General features: G+C 39.4%; 1 protein-coding gene across 2 annotated transcripts in view; it reads right to left on the bottom strand.

Moving 5' to 3' along the window:
• DAPK2 (death-associated protein kinase 2) overlaps positions 1–17,773 on the bottom strand; it is a 47,817-nt gene extending 30,044 nt beyond the window's left edge. For both annotated transcript variants that reach the window (XM_010571683.1, XM_010571682.1), the window contains exon 1: positions 17,681–17,773. In XM_010571683.1, coding sequence (XP_010569985.1) covers positions 17,681–17,757 — 77 coding nt within the window. In that variant the 5' untranslated portion in view covers positions 17,758–17,773. The remainder of the gene's footprint in view (positions 1–17,680) is intronic.
• Between the last annotated feature and the right edge of the window lie 1,859 nt (positions 17,774–19,632).

Genomic DNA, 19,632 nt, shown 5'->3' with positions numbered 1-19,632 from the left:
CATGCAATGCAATAGGCTCTTGTCCAAAGTGACTCCAAAAGGCAGAGAAAAAAAAAAAAAAAAAAAAAATTAAAAAATCACACTTAAACAGAAACACATTTCTTTTCATGAAGGATCATCCAGCAGACTTAAACACCAGTAGCTTTTTAGGTTTGATTTAAATATGTAATACTCAAATTAAGCAAGAGTAGTGGGCATATAATATAGATTTAAATATATATTAACTCTTTAGGTTGATCAATGAAGATATCTAAATACTTGTTAGTCTGAAGTTAGTGAAACTTGTACGGCTTGAGGTTTCATCACAAATTCTAAACTTCAACTAGTCTGCACTAAAATCAAGTTAGGATAAAGATTTTTCACAGAATTCATGCAAAGTTGCCTTGTTTGGACACAAACACTCACCAATTCTCAAGTTTTCCTTAAATCTTAAAGAACTGAAACTCAAAAACTGACAGGTTTTAAAAAAAAGAAAACCTAGGTTAAAGCACAAAAAGCACTGATGTTAATTGATGCAGACTCACTGCTCTCCTAGCTCAAGCACCTCCAGCTCAAGTGACAATGAGGAGTAAGAACATTTGGTCCTGACATAAACTTAAGTCAGTCCAAACATAAATGAGGTCAGTGCATTCCATTCAGGATGATGAGTTTCATTCACTCACTGCTCGCTCTTATTGCCCGATAGGAAGCCCAGTATTTTTACTGATTCAGTGATTTCAATAAGTTTCATATAATATCTTAAAATAAACTACACTCATTTTTAAACAATTTGTATGTTCTGATGAACCTTCTTGTACCTAATGGTACTTCAGAATTTATTACTTTAACCTTTCCACAACTATTAGTGCAGACCTGGACATAACGATGTGTAAAGTACATAACAAAATGGGACACTGAATCTGAGCTGGCGGAAAACATGGAGCTAGTGGGGAAGTGCTGTAGTGGCGAGAATAACTGTCAAGGAAAATCACTTTAGTAGCAGCATTTGGAGATTGTGTTCAGTAAGTCTGATAGCAGGCTGCTGCTGGCAAGTCTTGGAGCAGTATCTCTGCAATAAAATCTACAAGAGTACGAATGGAAGGAAAAGTTGACTGCTATTGTTTGGACACTAATTAGAGGACCTCATAGCCTACCTGAGTTCATCTGCAATTTTAAGTAGCAAGAACAGTCTATTACCACCCTAAACCTCCTCTGCCAGAAACTGTAAGCTGAGGGTTACTTCTTGTTATTTATTTTTCCACTGCTAGATTACAGGAGGGATTTATCAACACTTTGTTTTGGCAGAGGGAAAGAAGAAAAGAAAAGACCACGGAATCCACCTTGCAAATAGATCATGTATGTACTGTTACAAACACTACCATGGTGGTGAAGTGCACCAGATAGCTGGAGAATTGAGCCTATGGATAAGGTCATGCACTTCAGTCTGCTTTGTTTAAGTGTACAATGCATCTTGTGATAACAGCAATATGAAAAACTGGCAAGCTTGGTATCAAAAGTGGGGGTAAGCAAGAAGAGGCAGTTGGCCAATATCTGCAGAATCTCAGTGATTTAGAGGCAAGGAACACCAGCTCAAATCCATGCTCTGCCCTTTTCATAGTAATTGGAATGAAAACCAGGGAAACTTTAAGTCTACCATGTGTACTCCGTATACTACCAAGCATTCCTTAGTCAGAAAAGGCTCAGGTTTTACCAATGAATATTTGATAGAATCATACTTTTGCAAAAACCATCACAAATATTTCACAGCATTTCCACCAAGGAGCAGAAATAATTTGAAAGTTCTAGGAAGCTATATGGCCAGGAAACCACAGTCAACTAATAAATAAGGCAGGGAAGCCTCTGAGAACAGTGCAGTCAAAACAGTTACCCTTGCCTGTCATGCGTACAGCCCAACAGGTATGAAAGATCCTACCACCAAAAGAACTATCTTACCCAAGTCCATTTGTCTCATCACATTCACAAGTCTCTGCTGATGTCCAACTACTTTACAAACAGACAAAACAAGACAGTGAACTCCTTTTTATACCCAGGAGCAGCCCTGTTCTCCCCTGCCACAATGCACTGTATGTCTGAAATCTCACTCTGCAAAAATTGGCGGGTTTCCCAGTTCCAGAATACATGTTTAGTATCAGATATTTCCTTAGTCAGGGCATTATATCCAGACTTCCAAGGAAAAGACTCATCTTACAGATAACCTTAACCTTTAGCTACTGTGATTTTCTCAGCCAGGATCTCTTTAAGAATCACAGACTCATTAAGTGCAACCCCCCGATGACTACACTGAAGAAGTACTAAGCTGTTATTGTTTTCAATATTATTACACCCTTCACTGGCTTGGTAAATGAGAGATGCAAGTACAGTTGGAACTTAAATTATGCAGCATACACAGCAATTATATTCGGAACCTTATAATTATATAATGCACTCAGTGCTTCATTAACACAGACAGCTGGTTGGAGTCTGTCTTAAACCTACAAAGGCAAAGAAATAAAACATTAAAGCTGTCACTTGGTGCTCGCTTGCTGTCAAACGCTAACACTCCATGTCAGAGGCAGCCTCTCATTTTAAAGGGTTCAAACAACACCAGACAGCCTGAAGAACAACTTTTTGTTTTTCATTTTCATACGTATCCTAAACACTTCTCAGGAGAGAGGTAGGAATGGATGGGACAAGTGTAGTTTTCCTTTTAGGAATAATGAATCATAAATGGAACTGAGACTGTAGGCATTTGTCAAATCCATTCATTCATTCGTATTTCTTTCTGCCTCCTGATTTTATCATTACATGTAAACCCTAAAGAAGCTAAGAGAATTAAATTGCTGCTACCAAATCCCCAAACTTGCCTTAAACATTCTGCTAAAAGAGTTCATTTTGTAGTGCTGAGAGCTGTTACTGTAAAACATTGTGGGTTTCATGGGGTTTTTGTTTGTTCATTTTTTATAAGACATGCACCTTGTTTGGTTCAGACTTTCTAAAGAGACATGGTACTAACGTTGATGTGCTTCCTTAAATTCTCTCTGGGGACATAAATTTTGCCAGCAAAGTTCAGAGAGAATATATTATTTTATGACTGCGGATTATGGGAATGAACAGAGTCACTTTAGCATTTAAAAAGTCCAGCGATACTGTGAATTTTGTACATTTCTGTTTACTTAAAAGCTTACAAAAATAATAATGACACCAGCATAGGAATTGCTGACTTCTCCTTTTACATACTTATAGTCTGGGACAATTGTTCATGACAATACTCATTCCCTTGTAATCTACTATTTCCCCGCTGCATGTGTACCCACGAACGCACACTCTACCTGCTCTTGTCCCAGTCTGTATGCTATTTCCTTAATCCCTTAAAAACAGGCTTTTGCAGACAGTCTTGACTGAGGGTTTGTGCGTAGAAGAGGTTGCAAGCCACAGGGAAAAATACAAATGGACAATTTCTTAGCCTAGGACATTTAAGATAGTTACAATGGAATTACCCACGATACTGTCCATAAGCCACGCTTACCCATTTCCCTACTTGGTGCAGAGCACATTTGCTTTGCCCATGCTTGTTCCTGAATTCCCAGGGTCTTTATTAAAGCATCACAGGGTAATGCTAAAGTATTTTCCAACCACCTTAAAGACTGCCATAAAGCAGCAGCTGGTGTATCTCTCCACACAAGTAGCCCAATGCTTTGCCAAGTACTGATACACTGAAGCACACTAAGAGAAGAGCTAAAGGCTGGAGAAGGGACAGGCAGGGAGAAAAGTCTTTGAACAAGTGTTTAGGAGGTAGCATATTGCTCTACTTTTCTGCTAGACACAATGAATAGTTCACATGGAGGTCCATACAGCTACAAAAAAAGAGAATGTCTCACTGATATTTTACAATCACGGTCACATTTTGGATTTCTTGTTAACTACAGAGCTTCTAAAGTCAAGGACCAAGACAACAGCATTTCTGCAACCTCCTAATGCATTTGCATTCAGCACATCAGAATCAAACAGCATCAGCTTCCCAAAACTTTCAATCTAGGCTAGGAAAAAAGTAGAAGAAAGGAAAGTGTGTGTCTCTGACACCTGAGTTGACGGCACTGAGAAATTAAGCCATTTACTTAATTTCACATGCAGAGTCTGTGGCTGATTTTAGACTTGAAACTAAATTTCACAGCTCAGATATCCAAATTTCAGCCAAATGACTTAGCCAAAATTCATGGGTTTTAGTATATCACTGAAGTGCAGGTGACTTGGATCATAAACAGCAGTATTTACAACACACACAAGATAAGGTCAGAGGCTGACACTTCCTAATTTTTTTGTTTTTTAAAGAAATGAAGTTTGTTCCCTTTCAGAAATATTTTGGACAGCTGTACAAAAGCCTTGTCAGAATCAACATAGTCTGTCCTCAATTGTGATAGCAGCTCAAGAGTATAAACAATAGCAGTTGCAACCTGTCAGTTATAATATAATTAGGTACAACATCAAATCCATCCATCATTAATAAGGGAATTTATCCTAGCCACAAAGACAACCTATTATTCACATTGCTACTATCATCTAAGAGATTTGTCACTGAATAAGAACACAGAAACAATATTACTGGCTGGTTTTGGAGTCTATTTACGGAAGCATGCTTTAGGGGAGCACAAGTTCAGCAGTTCAGGAGAGGATGTGGAAAAGATGTGGGGAAGAGAGAAACTGGACAATCCAGAATAACAGGATAACTTCTTGCTCTTTTTTCAAAGTTTATTTTTAATACTGGTTCTGGAGGGTAATGCTCTGGGGCAGAATTTGACTTGAGAAAATTACAGAAGTGCAGCCTTCCAGTTTGGAATGCCTCAGTGCATAACAGTGGTATTGCTGTGGAGCATTAGAATAAAGAGAGCCTTTAAAGCAACTGTTTGTATAGGTATGGGTTTATATGAATCTTCCTCTGATACTCCAGAAACACCACATCACTGAGTAGCTGTCATGAAATGCTGAAAATATGTAAAACAAAACACTGAGATGACAGTACAGGTTACCTGACTCCAGCCAGGCTCTCTGAGGCCAGAAGAGGGAGGAGTCAGGAAGCTGATTCTGTCTGTCATTTGAGAAGAGCAAACCATTTCTTTCCCAAATACCAAACATATGTTCCCTTTCTGCATATTCAATCTATTTCTTTATGTTCTGTCCATATTCATCTTAATTTCATTCATTAAAGAATTCTAAAAAGGAGGATTTTTATTCTTATTATTTTTTGGTAGTTGTTAAAACTTGACATTCCCATAAAATAGATGCTACGTTAGAACATGTTGACAGACATGCTTTACACTGAAGTATGTTTTCAAGGAGTTGTTTGAAAAGTAAGTGAACCTGGAAAAGGACAGCATTCTGGCATTCTGCCAGTCAAAAGGAAACACTCCATTCCTTAGATGAGGCGGGACAATTTACTTTGGAACGGATTTACAAGCGATTTTAGACAGACTGCAACCTCCCAGCAACTTTAATGGTAATAAGGTTCCTACATACTTGATGGAAAATAACACCTTAGTCTTTCTGTACTTAATTTCCCAAAGTTTGTAAAATGCAGGTAATGCTACTGGAAAAATGAGATAAAATTATGAGGGGTAAGCATACAGCTGGACCTACAAATTAATTCCATGTCTGTAGAAATCATTAGACTTGCAATTATAATCATTCATATTTTTATTCATTAGGTGTTCCTGCACAAGAATACATGACCAGAAAGGAAACTAAAATAAAACCTAACAGCATCTCAACACCAGTCTTTTAACTGCCTAGATGCACACGCAGACTACTGCAAATGCAAGATAGTTTAACCCTTCTTTTCACAGAGCACTTGCAACCTCACTTGGGGATCTGAGCATCTAGTTGGGATTCCTTTTGTTTCCAATTTGGGAGGTGTCTGCTCGAGGCTGGGGTTTGCAATGAGAAGCTGCTTGGCTCAGCAATGTCAGCAGTATATGGCCAGGCTGCTGAAAGAGTACAATCATGGCCTATTGCACAGGGCAAAACACGGCAATACTTTTTCCACACGGTTTTTTGACTTGAATGGTGCCATGAATATCTATTATTCTTTTCTGATGTTGGTTTTGACCTACAGCGGGTGTAGGGAGGTGAAATTCCAAAAAAGGTGAAAGTCTCCTCCTTCCATTTGAGTAGAACAGAAAATAGCAATCTAAAGTACACCAAGCTACAGCAGTATGAACTTGGTAATACCAACATCGACACATTTGGTATTGCTGCACCAGATGGAAAAGTTCATTAAACTAGAGTGAACACAAGCAAATGCTTTTAAGGGAAATGGAGATAACCTTCCATTCCCCTTGATCTTCTCCTCCCTCACGTGTTTTGTTGTTGTTTATTATGTTTTAACAAGGTTACACTGAACTCTTCCTAGCCTACTTCAGTTCTTGCTCAGATGTGCACTTCTCTCAAGATTGAAGCCGAGTTAAAGAAACTATGGTTGGTATGCCAGCCAGCTGGTTTTAACAGTATAATTACATTCTGGACAATGCAAGAGCCTCAAAGGAAACTTCTCACACCAGAAGTCTCAAAGCTATACAATGTAGGAAGACAACAAAACTCAAGCCTGGTTGTAATTCAGAATTATATTAGACACTGGGAAGGTAAAAGACACACTTTAACATTTTTGAGTGATCCTGTTTAAACTGCTTCCACTCCATGTACTGAAAAAAACAGAAACACCAAGGTGCTGAGCTCAGCTCGGTCAGAAAGTGGGGCTGCCTCAGGCATGTCACTGTCACTTCATCCGTCTACCTTACAGCAGTACCTTGAAAACAGCAGTCGTATCCATGGATAGAACTAGATGGTTCTGACTCATGTTTACATCAAATTATGAACACACAATTCTGATTTAAGAACATTTTCTATAGAAGAGTAGGGTAAATGTTTCAGTCTCACAGCATCCTTCCCCACTACCCTAAACATGCTCTATGTATCTAAAAGCAAGATTTGGGATACAACATCATACACAAGGCACCGTTATCATAAAAAACCAACAGCTTACCATAGGAAGGACTTGATAGGAAAAATGAAAAAATGAGCTTTCACAATATAAGAAGGTGCATACAGTTTGAATAAAAACATGAATTTTGTATTTGTCCTTTTTTCCTTCACATTTAAGACATTCAGTTGTGGGAATGCAAGCCTAAAAGGGTTTATTTGCTATTAAAAACCCTACCCCAAACAAAGACAAACAACGTAATTCACATATGTGGTTGCCTGTGCTTAGGAAGCCAAAACACAGCTTAGAGATCTAATTTTAAGTTTACTAGACTTTGCAAAGTTTGCCAGTCGTTGGCTCTCTTTCTCTAATTGGATGATAAATTATGTTTGGTCACTTGACAGCAAGAAAAAAAAATTACACCCTATCAAGTGTCATATAGTCTCTGACCTCTGAATCAATATGACATCTTTAACTCTTAAACCAATTTTATTTACATAATAAATGTAACCGACAGCAATTAGTTACTTTACACTGTCATAAGCCAAGTCAGCTTCACCATCTGTTAGCATCACATTGTCCTTTCTGCAGTGAGTGAGCTTACAGCAGCCTTTGCTTTGATTTTGCAAAATCTACAGTTAGAGCGAGTAAAAATCCTAAAAATATATTATGAAATCATCATGTGTACATTCTTAAGTTAATATACATAAACATAATCACAGATAATAGTGTCTAGCTAACCTGAATGCAGGACTTCTCTACATTCAAGAAGCTGGTTTATTTAGTTTCAGCAAAGAAGGGTCTTTTATTCTCAGTTACAACAATTGTTTTTGTCAACAGTTTTGTTCATCGTGCCTTTTTGCCACTCTTAAATTCAGATCGGTTTTAACTTGCGATCTCAAGCTTAAAAAGTCTGCATCTTATTACTTTTCCATCTTTTTCACTCCTATTTCTTTTCCTTGGAAAAACTACACTAATAATTTTATCCTTTCATGGTTGCATTTTTGTTAACTTTCAAACCAAAGCCCTTGGGAACTCTTGCTGAATACCTTTCTTAAAAAATCTCAAGCCTGAAAAAGCTGTTTTCCTCTCAAATTTAAGTGATTAGAGCCATTGCTCTACTGCACATAATTTTATCAAGCTAAATACTCTCCTCCCTCTTTCCTTACGCTTCAGAGATGATTTCTGCTAGTTGTAATTGCATTGGCATGCTCTTCCCACCAGCCAAGAAAGGATTCTGTTGGTAACTTCTTCTACAATCTATTTGTATGCTCTCAGCTCATTTATGAAACACAGCTCAAACCAAAGGCCATGCAAGGTTCACAGAATATATGCATAAAAGCACTTTCCTGGAAGTTTTTTGTAGGAAGTCTGTGGTTACAGCCATGAAGAACTGGAACCCTTCTGTAAACGGACTACAGCAATAATTTGTAGTATACTTTATTTTTTATAGACTCTTTTTTTTTTTTTAGACTAAACCAGGATATGGTACAGCAGAAATTCAATCTAAGCAGTGAATACATAGTATGTCCAACAGCAAAGTATTTACAAAGAAACCAGAGTATGATAGCTGAAACAACAAAACAGAAATCCTAGCATGGCAAGGTCACTGAAGGGAAAGTACCTTGCTGCTTCCATAAGACTTTATGGAATGAAACTAAAAAACCCCAAAACCTTAATCTGTTAAATACTCTGCTGACACCTCTTATAACTTCATAAAGAGCTTTACAAACAAAATTATCACAAATGTCACTGTACTTCCTGTTTAAGCTGGGAGGGGGGGGGGGAAGGGAGTTTTGGTTTGTTTGGTGGGTGCTTTTTTTACAAACAAAATGCAAATGAAATGGCTACCTCTCCTAAAGTAACTAACTACACAGAACCTAAACTGCAGCTGATGCCAGATTATGACAATGATCTAAAACTTTTCTTAATAAAGCATTTAACAGGAATTTTACTTGGCTACTAAAAAGTAGATAAATTTTTCGTGTGTGAAAGGCACAGAAGTAAATCCAATTCACAATATACTACGGCTCTCTTTTGAACCTTTCACACAAGATTATCATAGAAATATCACTAACTTACCACAGCCCTGTGATATAGACTGGAAGAAAATTTTTATCATGTGAGAAACAACTAACATGGCTTCATTTCAGGCTGAGTGCCCGTGCAGTCTCAGGGTGACTTCTAACCAAACCAGTTAATGGTATAGAGAAAAGTACCACAATACCACTACTCTAATAATATGCTAATTTTTAAACCTAACGAGATGCACTATTTTATATAGATAGAGAAAAAGAAATCAGCTACCACTTTTGAACACACTGGCATTTTCACTCACAACCACAACTCATGTTTTTACTAACTGATTGTATAGCACTCTAGAATACAGTGACTTTACAGGGCAAGTTTCAATATTCACAACATGGAGGTGCCGAGCACCTTTGGACATATGCTGACTCTGATAATGTCACTGTCTGGCACCTTTCAACCACATCTCTTTACAGCTCATGCAAAGATAACCAACATATCCTGGCCCAAAGATGACGATCTCTGTGTCCACTGCCAGAGGAGAGTCAGAACAATAGAGGAATATGGATTCAAACAGAAGGATCTAGTTTACTGGAATAAGTAGAGAGCAAATAAACCATTTGAAATTCAAAGCAAGATTATTAAATCTAATGTTTCTGAACAATGCTATGAATTATTACAGGCTATCAATAAAGTAACATGGTATCTGCATTACAGCCAATTAATGCCTTAAACACCATTTTGGGTCATTAGCCCTGCATCACAAGAAATCGTGCCACCTACTGAATCATCATCAGCATCTCCTGAAGCTGTTAAATGTTTTTGGAAACTTGCCAATCACACAGTGACAAGCAATGTGGCCCTTATCAGCTCTGGAGGTTGGAGTAGCAGAGTCTGCAGTGATACAGCACTGACAAATTCCTGATAGCCTGGCAAGCATTTTACATAATCTGAAGCTCAGGAATAAAATGCACATGATAAAAAAAAATTTCCCCACTTATCACACTTAGCTTTTAGATTGAATATCAGCTCTCGGAGTGGTAATGAACAGAGTCCAGAGACCTAGGGAAGGTCAAAGCTGACTCATGCTCAGCAGGAATAGCTGATTTGATAAGCTGTTCCTTCTGCTATGTGGAGCAACACCAGCACATATATAATATGCATGCAGAAAGTTAGCACACTGTACCTTTGTGTTACAAGGTCCAAATCCAGCTAGATATCGACTGTATATATAATATACCTGGGAGCAGATAAATTTTAAGAGGATAGCAGTATTATGGTTAAATGATTTTTCTCCTTCCTCACGTATGAAAGATGGAAATCATGCTGGCATTTTAATCAAGATTTTAGCAAATTATCTGTAAGGCCAAAACCACAAAGGGTTGCTGATACTCCCCTTCCACTGTTCTTTGTGGAGTCTTCTGGTCTGCCAAATAAGAGGTGGAAGTTATCTCCTCATCTTATTTAATCTTTACTATATTGAAGTAAACAATCTACTCCAGAAGCAGGACAGCACAGAAGCTACATTATTTGTTCCCACCGCTCTTCCTACATACGCAACAGACAGAACAATGGAAATTCTCTCTCTGTGAGGATTATAGGGCCACAAAACTCAGATATTGAGGTTAACTACCCTCTCACAGAAGCTGTATATTCCGTAGTAAGTAAAGATTAGAAGCCCTGGCTTTAGGATACAGTCACCCACTTGTGGTGTAAATGAATCTGCAATATGGGCTGCCCAAAACAGGCCAGTTACTCCAACCCAAATATGCTGGCACTAGATAGAACAAATCTAGCTCTTTGAGTGATTTTATATATCTCTCCTCACCAAAGCATCACTGCGCGTCACACTCAGATATTACAGCAGGTTTTCACTCCAGTTCAAAACCACCAATGTAGAGTTTTAACAATTATTAATAGATGTCACCTGAGCTCAATTAAGCTTGACCATCAGACAAGTATCTGCAAGCCCTATTCTGCACAAGATGCTAGTAATTTGTCCAATGCTTTATTGTTGTTAGTCCAGTGGGGAGCTGCACTGTTTATTTTATGTGTATTTTTACTCATAAGTAACATTTTTCATTTAAAAAGCATGGAATGAATACCATACAGAGTCTATTTTCTCAGCTGTTCAAATTTCCATCTGCTTTCTACTGCAATGCAAAGTGGAAAAAATAGTTTTATTTTTACAGAAATGGCAAAGCAAAGACTGGGATTAGGCTTAATATTCAGGGGTTAAAGACATTACTGAATTTGAGCTTTCTGAGCACTGCCTACTGGGGTCACTCAGCTCTAATTATACTTTCAAAGCCAGATATGGACTCAGGAGATACACTGAGATCACTTCCATCATTGAGAGAGATGCTGGTAATAAGGAATTCACTCAAAAAAAAATGCACAACTTTGTTACTAAGTAAGACTAAGGCCAGTTCTAAATAACCAAGACCAGTTCTCAGTTACTGTAGGTAGAGCAGCTTTGTTATTGGGGGGGGAACCCCAAAAAAACAAAAACAAACAACAAAAACTCTCCCGTATTTTCTCTGCACTTCCTGTAACAAATCAAAGATTTTGGACACAGTTGAAAGAACACTGAAAACTAGCAGGGAAATTTGTTTAAAAAGCAAAAAGCTAATATCACTCATTTTGCTAGAAGGAATAAAAAAATCCAAAAGTAATGACTGCATCAGACAGCTGATTACAATCATAGTGATGGTGACCAAGTACTGGATGCCAAAACTGTTTCAACAAAAAATTCAATATACATCAAACACATGACATAAGAGATTTTTGTAACAAGAAACAGTAGTAGAGGTGCTGGTTAGTGCTCGGTAACTAAACTTACATTTTGCATCAAAAGCAAAGACTTGCTTTGTGTGTGTTATTCTTCCAAATGTAAAGAACTAATTCAAATTATAAATTAATCTAAGAACAGAGTTAAGGTTCATGTCTGAGAAAGCCCAATACTGAACAATTTCTGTAGATAGAAAAAACATTCCTGGTATGAAGATACTGTGCAATGTGTGTTAAGGGTAAATTTCCCAGCTGCAGTCACGCCCCTCTGTTTACCAAGGAGTCCACTTAGCTGGATGACATGACTTTTTATCATAGATTTCCAAGTTCCTCCTCTACAAAGAATCCCTCAGTTATCTCTGCCTTTTGTTGTCATTACGTAAATAAATATTTACTAGTTACACTGTCAGAACAGGGATTATGTGCCAAGCTCCAAGGTCCCATTACCACTGGTAAAATGTTGCATTTGCTGTCCTTTTTAAGCTTCACCCAGAGAAAAAGGTTTCACCTGTCTCAGTGAGCGGAGCTGATCCCCCCACACAAGGCAGGAAGGAGGCAGGAACTTGTAGCTGGAGAGGGGGGACAACAGGAGGCATGATAGGCCATAGGTGAAAGATCTAGCTTGGCTTTAATCATGACACTGCTGCTAAAAAAACCCAAGAAACATGAGGAAACAACTAGGTAGTGAAATTTAAGCACATACAGCAGAAAATTCCTCAAAGTGAAATACAAACCATCCTAACATGCAGAAAAATGTCACAGCTTTGCTATAAAATTGATTTCCACAGTCTAAGCCCGATCCACTCAAATTTAGCTCACCTTTTGCATTAACAAGGCATTAACTTGGGTTTCTATGATTAGGCACAGGACCCCACAGAAAACAGCCATCTCAGTACTCTACTTTCCACAATTTCAGCAAGCTCTGCCTGTTTTTCTTGTCAGAAGAAAAGCTCTTACAATTTTAATGCCCAGCTGCCTTCCTCAGAGGCCACGATGCTGTATCAGCAATAAACTGTCTGTCTTTCCCAACAGAGAGGATTTCAAACTAGCAAGTGAACAAAATGCTTTTCCTGTTTCTCATGCATACTGGAAGACTTAGTTTTGATTTCCTATGAAGACCAGTTCACCAGACTATGCATCTTGTATCTATACAAGATTGCCTACCTCTGCAGAAAACATAGCAAAACCAGACAAAAGCTGGAGAAAGTTGAGGCTAGAGATGAGCATAGTTCCCAGACACTGAAACAGGCAAGAAACTGGAATGGCAGGTGGTAAGGCTGGCACACATTGTAGAGGAAGGTAGAGCCCCTTCCCTACAGTGAAAGGACAATAATGAAGGAAAGGGGGAGACTTCCTTACCCAGAAACATCACTCCAAGGTTTGTCTCTGTTGAGCACGATCTAAGTCCTTGTACACTGCAGAGAGCTGACCGGCGGTGCACAGGACACTGTCTCAGGACACTGCAGTGCGATTCCTGCACCACCGTGCAGGAACACGCTTTCTCAATGAGCACTGTCATGAAACACTTCCGGACAAGTTCCGTGACACTTCCTACCCTCTGCCCAGGCTTGACATGTAACAGTGACACTGCCCAGAAGGCACAAATGTCAACAGCTCTCTACAGCCTGGCTGGCAACACATTTAGGTAATAGATTAATGACTCTACGGTACAACCTTTTATAAATTACACTGCACGTCACTGAAATTCTAGCACTCTCTGTGCACCTACTGCCACCGTCAGTGTTTGCTAGTACAACTGGAAGAGGCTCCTGCAGGTTTGTACAAGACCTCCTTTTGCCCAGCTAGACAGAACTACCCATCCAAATCACAAAGCTCTCCAGTGAGCTTTATGGCTGCCACTTTCCTGGGAACTATACCACTAGCTCAGTAGGCCAGTTCTTCCTTCTCTCGGACTGCACTGGCCTTGACTGAAGTTTCCATTCTTGGTTGTCTCTTGCTGTGACCTCCCTTGCCACAAGAACCAGTTATTTGACCTGCTGCATATTCCCAAGAAGTCAAGTTAGCCTCCACTTCCTCACATTTTCCAGGAAGCGTTTCCATTGCTTTGGCATGCCGGTAGAGTGATCTGCTACAAACATTCCTGCAAATGGCTTACACCAGGATCTTCCTCAAAACAGGCAAAACTGTTAATAGGTTTCTTAAAAAGTTTATTAAAATCAATGGTAAAGAATGCGGTTTGCCATTACTTGAATAAAAGTTACGTTTAGCAACATAAACTCATATTTGAGGAGGGATACATTTTGCAAGCATTCTATGGAAAATAATTTTTCAAGTATCCATTTTTGATCAACAGCTCAGACACAGAAAGAAACCGACCCTGTCAGAAAGTCTGATGCCTTCAAAGAGTGACAGCATTAAATGCCTGGGAGGACTGTATAAAGTACTCCCAAATCACACAATCTACTGCCCTTGGGAGAAGGGGAAAGAGAAGAGAATCTTCTAATACCTTTGCAGGCACTGATTACTTTATACCACATTGCTTTCTAGCTCTTCTAGTCTTCCAGACTAAAAGTCCTCAGTTATACTAGTTAAAATAAATATCCCTATAACATATTCATCTTCAGTTAAGTATTCTAAACTCTCTGCTCCTCTTTTCATAAATTTTGAAAAAGAAAAAAATTAGTATTTCAATATTCTAGCAATAAGCTGTACTATAGATTTCAGAAGGGTTCTTTTTTTTATTTTAAAATGTTGAAATTTGCTAAATTCACTTTAGAGGCTCCTCCTCTTTTTAGGCTCCCTTTCAGCTATTGCTAGAGAACCTCAGTCCCCACAGGCTTCACACTTACAAACCAACTGATATTATCTTGCAGAAAGTAACTTTAAATATACATATATGATAATAAAGTATTGCACTCATTCAGCATAGGCCATGATAAGCTTCCCAAGTATAGCTCCTAGAATGAACAAGCCCATCAGCAACTTTTTTAACGCCACATGCTTGACTTGTTGTTCCCTGTATGCACCCTTTGGAGAAGCTGAGCAACAGAGGTGTAAACTTAAGATTAATATTTAAAAGATTGAGGGAATGTTGGAGCGAAGCAGCTAGTTACAGCACACAAGCTATGGAAAACCTGCTCCCCCTCTCTGCAAAGAGTTTTCTTTCACACCATTGCCTCAGCACAGGAGACAACTGCATTTCCACCATTGTTTGAGTTTCTTCTAGCTCAGCAGTGACTCCGAGAATGATTTGGTTGAGGAGTCCACAAACACGCCATTGGGAGGGTTTTATACAGCTGGATCTGAAGAGCCTTTGCTGCAGCTACCTTCAGTGCTGCACAGTGACAGGAAGGGTCTAATTTTATCACCAGACCAGATATATCTGAGCCTTGCTAAGGAGCATTTGCAGTATTTAATAGGAGCCTCCTTTCCTAAGTACTGTGCAAAAACTTTCAGAAAAACAGATGCTGGCTGTCAGTGAGATCCTGTATTTTAACTTCTGACTGAATTCAAGCTAGAACAAGCACTAGGCCTGTATTAATGACTACTTTTGTTCTCAAGAAATCACAGACTCAGTTAGGAGGACATGAACAGGACAGAGTCTTCACAGACGTAGTTTGAAAACCTTTGTTTTGTAAGTGACTTCTGTTGCCAGAATGGTAATAAATTAATCCTTTCACCTGCCTGTAACAGTCAGCAATTAAAAGCTTGTTGCGAACATATTGAACTAACAAAAGGCATCTACAGGTTCTAAGGGCATCAGTCAGCATTGGAAAAGACTCTTGCATTTCAGTCACCACAACCTGTCTACTGTGTTATTTTTCTTCTAACAAAGCAAGATATCATTTGTTGCTGGCCCTAATCAGTAGTTACTGCTCAGAGATACAGAGGCATGATAACCCCTTGACACTCCACATAAAACACACAGCTGAAACAAGAGGTCTGCAGAGCTCCTCACAAAATCTGAAAGTGAAAATACACTGACAAAGACAATGTGATGTTATACTCATGGGCATGTGTAACGTTTATAACTTGAACACATTCAGAGTAAGGGAGCTAATTCCAATCTTGCTGCCCTCTTGTCACAATTTACAATTACAGGGTTTTCCTTGAAAAATCGTAACAAGCAGCAGAGGTCTGCTTGTTACAATTTGCCTATTTCCTTCAGGTCTTTTGGGGAACATTTTTGCCTACAGACCTCAGTACTAAGTAGACTTGGATATCTCATCTACAAGAAGTATTACACATAAAATGCTGGGAACTAGAACATGGTTTTGTAGTGGAGTTTAATACCCCCTTTGTCATGTAAGGATGGCTCTTGCTCATGTACACACCTACTCCTTCTGCTGGCTTATCTAGAAAAGGTCTTTCTTGCAGAGAATACGCCCATTAAAAAAGGCAACAATTTCAGATTCCATGTCTGAGTGTAGTCTCCTCTAAACCAGCCCATCACCCGACACGTAGCGAGTACCAGCTCCATGACATAACCCTGGGACCAGCCATGACATGCAGCCAGGAAAGGAGGAGGTTCTGCTGTGACCATGCAAGCCTTTACCAGCCTGATGCCTTTCAGGCAGATTCAAACAGCAAGGGCCAGCCTTTACCAGGTTGTTTCAACTACACTTCTCCATTCAAAAGGCCTAATAACCATCAGCTTGAAGAGGAGAGTGAGGTTCATCATCTCAAAAGACACTGGATTTCCAAAAACAATTCAGGAACCAAAGTAAAAATATGCTACTTGGTTTCCAGTTGCTCACTTCAGCAGTTTGACTGTTACAGCACATACTAGAGCCTCCTAGGTTAAAAAAAGCACCCCTTTTACACCCTGCATACACACACTGAATTTCTTTACTGCTCACTGTTGTCAGATTTTCACTTTCAGGCTGATGTTCTCAGAACCAGTCAATACTCAAAAGTAAGTAGTTACAGAAAATATCCTAGTTGAGGCCTTTGTGAGAGGGAAGGAAATGAAAAAACAACAAAAATCCAAACCCAGAAAAAATCCCCCCTTAAATCTTCTCAACAACTCTAAAGATAAAATAGCTGGCACTGCAAAAAATAAGATTGGCAGGAAAACAGCTTCAAGTGAAGTGTTTTAATGTAACTAAATTATTGGCCCTTGAAAAAGGGTAATTGCACATACACAGTCATTTATCAAAACCAACTGCCAGACGTTGGGAAAGAAGCCAACATGTGTATAGTCCCAATTTAGCTATTTGCATACTAAAAAGAAAATAATTGGAGGGTTGGACACTGAATGGAAACCAGCTATCCTCACTCAGAGCACTGTATGTTGCTAAGTGACTGGGGGAGCCCCGTGTCATCCAGCTCACAAACCCAGCAGTGTTTAAACAGGTGCTTATGGTTAAGCATGGTAATAGCCCATTAACTCCACCTATAATTAATACCTGCAGATAAACCTGTATAGATTAAAAGCTATATACAGGTATTAACCAGCCCAGCTGAAATTTTGACAGTTAAATCTTTTCAGGAATACATACAGAGTGTTTTGCAGGCAGATATGAACATGTCTGTCAGTGCTCGGAGCCAGTTGAAAACAACAGTGCTGTGCAGCACTGTTCAAAACAACAAGCCAAATTAAAGTGCTGCATCTATGACGACAGCACAGTGGGTTCCTGTTTCCTAGTTGGTTTAGAGAATGGACAGGTGAACTGAGTCTAATGCACAGACACAGATGACACCTACCTACAAAAGACAGTGTAAACAGACCTTTTGTTGTCCTAGTTGCAAGAAAAGAAACAGGAAAAACAGTTAGCACACTTAACCTAAAAAGAAAATAATATCCAAAGTACACTTTTTGTAAAAGGATGTGTTTCTCTTGTTGTATATTGCAATTGATTTAGGCTATCATGTAGTCATTGTTTTAAGATGTGGCAAATATCCCCACATGTCAGCTTTTAGAATAGTGTGGTGTCATCAGCATGAACTTACCTTCCTAGCTCTTCCCCAATTTCGTAAACATCCTCCACCTTCTGTTGCTTGAACAAAGCCATAATTGGACTTCTCATTGATGCACAAAGATGATGCAACTAGAATATTAAGAAAGAATGACATTCATTACGATCTTCCAACAGGCAAAGAATCAGTAAAACACATTTCTGGTATAGTCACTTTAGATCCATTGCAGCTCACTCACAGCCAAAGTTACCATTGATCAATCAAAAGAATTAATTTAGCAGTCTCAGCCAAATAGTGAGGGTCCGAACCTGCAAAGAGGTGAGTGCCTATAAGTGAAGAGGGTTCTTGCCCCTCACTGAAGTAACTGAGCACATATTTAACCAGAAGCACAGAACACACCTTGAAACATAAATGTGACCGAAGTAAAGCAACTAATGAATAATTTGACAAACTTATTGGCAATAAAGTATCCATGCTACAATAGAGAGCTAGCATGAGACTCAGCATTACAGGCTTCATCATTAAATGTCAGCAGGCAGACCATGAACCAAGGAGAACACAAGGCAGAGCTTCCTTTTTCTCATGTCAGGCAGTGTTTCTGAAGCACACTGGCAGGACAGCAAACAGAAACCTGAACTACTGTTGCAAAAAGGCACTGTGATTCCATTTACAGAGTTTTCAGCGCAACATCTTCCATCACACACTACAGAAAAACACAGGCAGCATCTGTTGCATGCATTAATCTATGTAACTGTGAAATTTGTTTCCTGAACACAATCTTTTAAGTTGATAAGCTCTGTGAGGTCTGGAAAAACAAGCCTCACATTGGTGCATACAAGCACCTGGGAGTGCACTATGCTTATGCTGCTTCTGGAAGAGAAGAAGATCAGAGATCACATTATTCCTCGTGTCCTGGTTTCAGCTGGGATATAGTTGATTGTCTTCCTAGTAGCTGGTGCAGTTCTGTGTTTTGAGTTCAGTATGAGAAGAATGTTGATAACATTGATGGTTTCAGTTGTTGCTAAGTAATGTTTAGTCTCAGGTCAAGGATTTTTCAGCTTCTCATGCCCAGCCAGCAAGAAAGCTGGAGGGGCACAACAAGTTGGCACAGGACACAGCCAGGGCACCTGACCCAAACTGGCCAAGCGGGTATTCCATACCATGTGACATCATGCCCAGTATATAAACTGGGGGGAGTGGGGGTGGGGGAATCGCCGCTCGGGGACTAACTGGGTGTCGATCGGCAGATGGTGAGCAATTGCGCTGTGCATCATTTGTACATTCCAATCCTCTTATTATTGCGGTTGTCATTTTATTAGTGTTATCATTATCATTATTAGTTTCTTCTTTTCTGTTCTATTAAACTGCTCTTATCTCAATCCATGAGTTTTACTTCTTTTCCCAATTTTCTCCCCTATCCCACTGGGGGCGCGGGGGGGGGAGCGAGTGAGCAGCTGCGTGGTGCTTAGTTGCTGGCTGGGGTTAAACCACAACACCTTGGGATATACCCACACAGCAACATAAGTTATGTTAACAGAATGGATTTTAATACAATAACCAGCCAACCAATTTACAACATGCTTGGTGTTTCCTGTGTAGATGAACACTAGCACTAACCCCAGTGGCCCAAACAACATCCAGTACTTAGATCAGAACGTGTAAAAGAGCTGTAAGGCCTCTAGCACCACAACAAAATCATAGAATCATAGAATGGCTTGGGTTGGAAGGGACCTTTAAAGGTCATCTAGTTCCAACCCCCCTGCCATGGGCAGGGACACCTTCCACTAGACCAGGCTCCTCAACGCCCCATCCAACCTGGCCTTGAACACTGCCAGGGATAGGGCAGCCACAACCTCTCTGGACAACCTGTTCCAGTGCCTCACCACCATCACAGTGAAGAACTTCTTCCTTATATCTAACCTAAATCTATCCTCTTTCACTTTATAGCCATTACCCCTCGTCCTATCACTACGTGCCCTTGTAAA

The sequence above is a fragment of the Haliaeetus leucocephalus genome, unplaced genomic scaffold, assembly GCF_000737465.1.
Source record: "Haliaeetus leucocephalus isolate CR32 unplaced genomic scaffold, Haliaeetus_leucocephalus-4.0 Scaffold339, whole genome shotgun sequence".
Classification (NCBI taxonomy): Eukaryota; Metazoa; Chordata; class Aves; order Accipitriformes; family Accipitridae; genus Haliaeetus; species Haliaeetus leucocephalus.
This window is presented reverse-complemented; position numbering and strand designations above follow the sequence as displayed.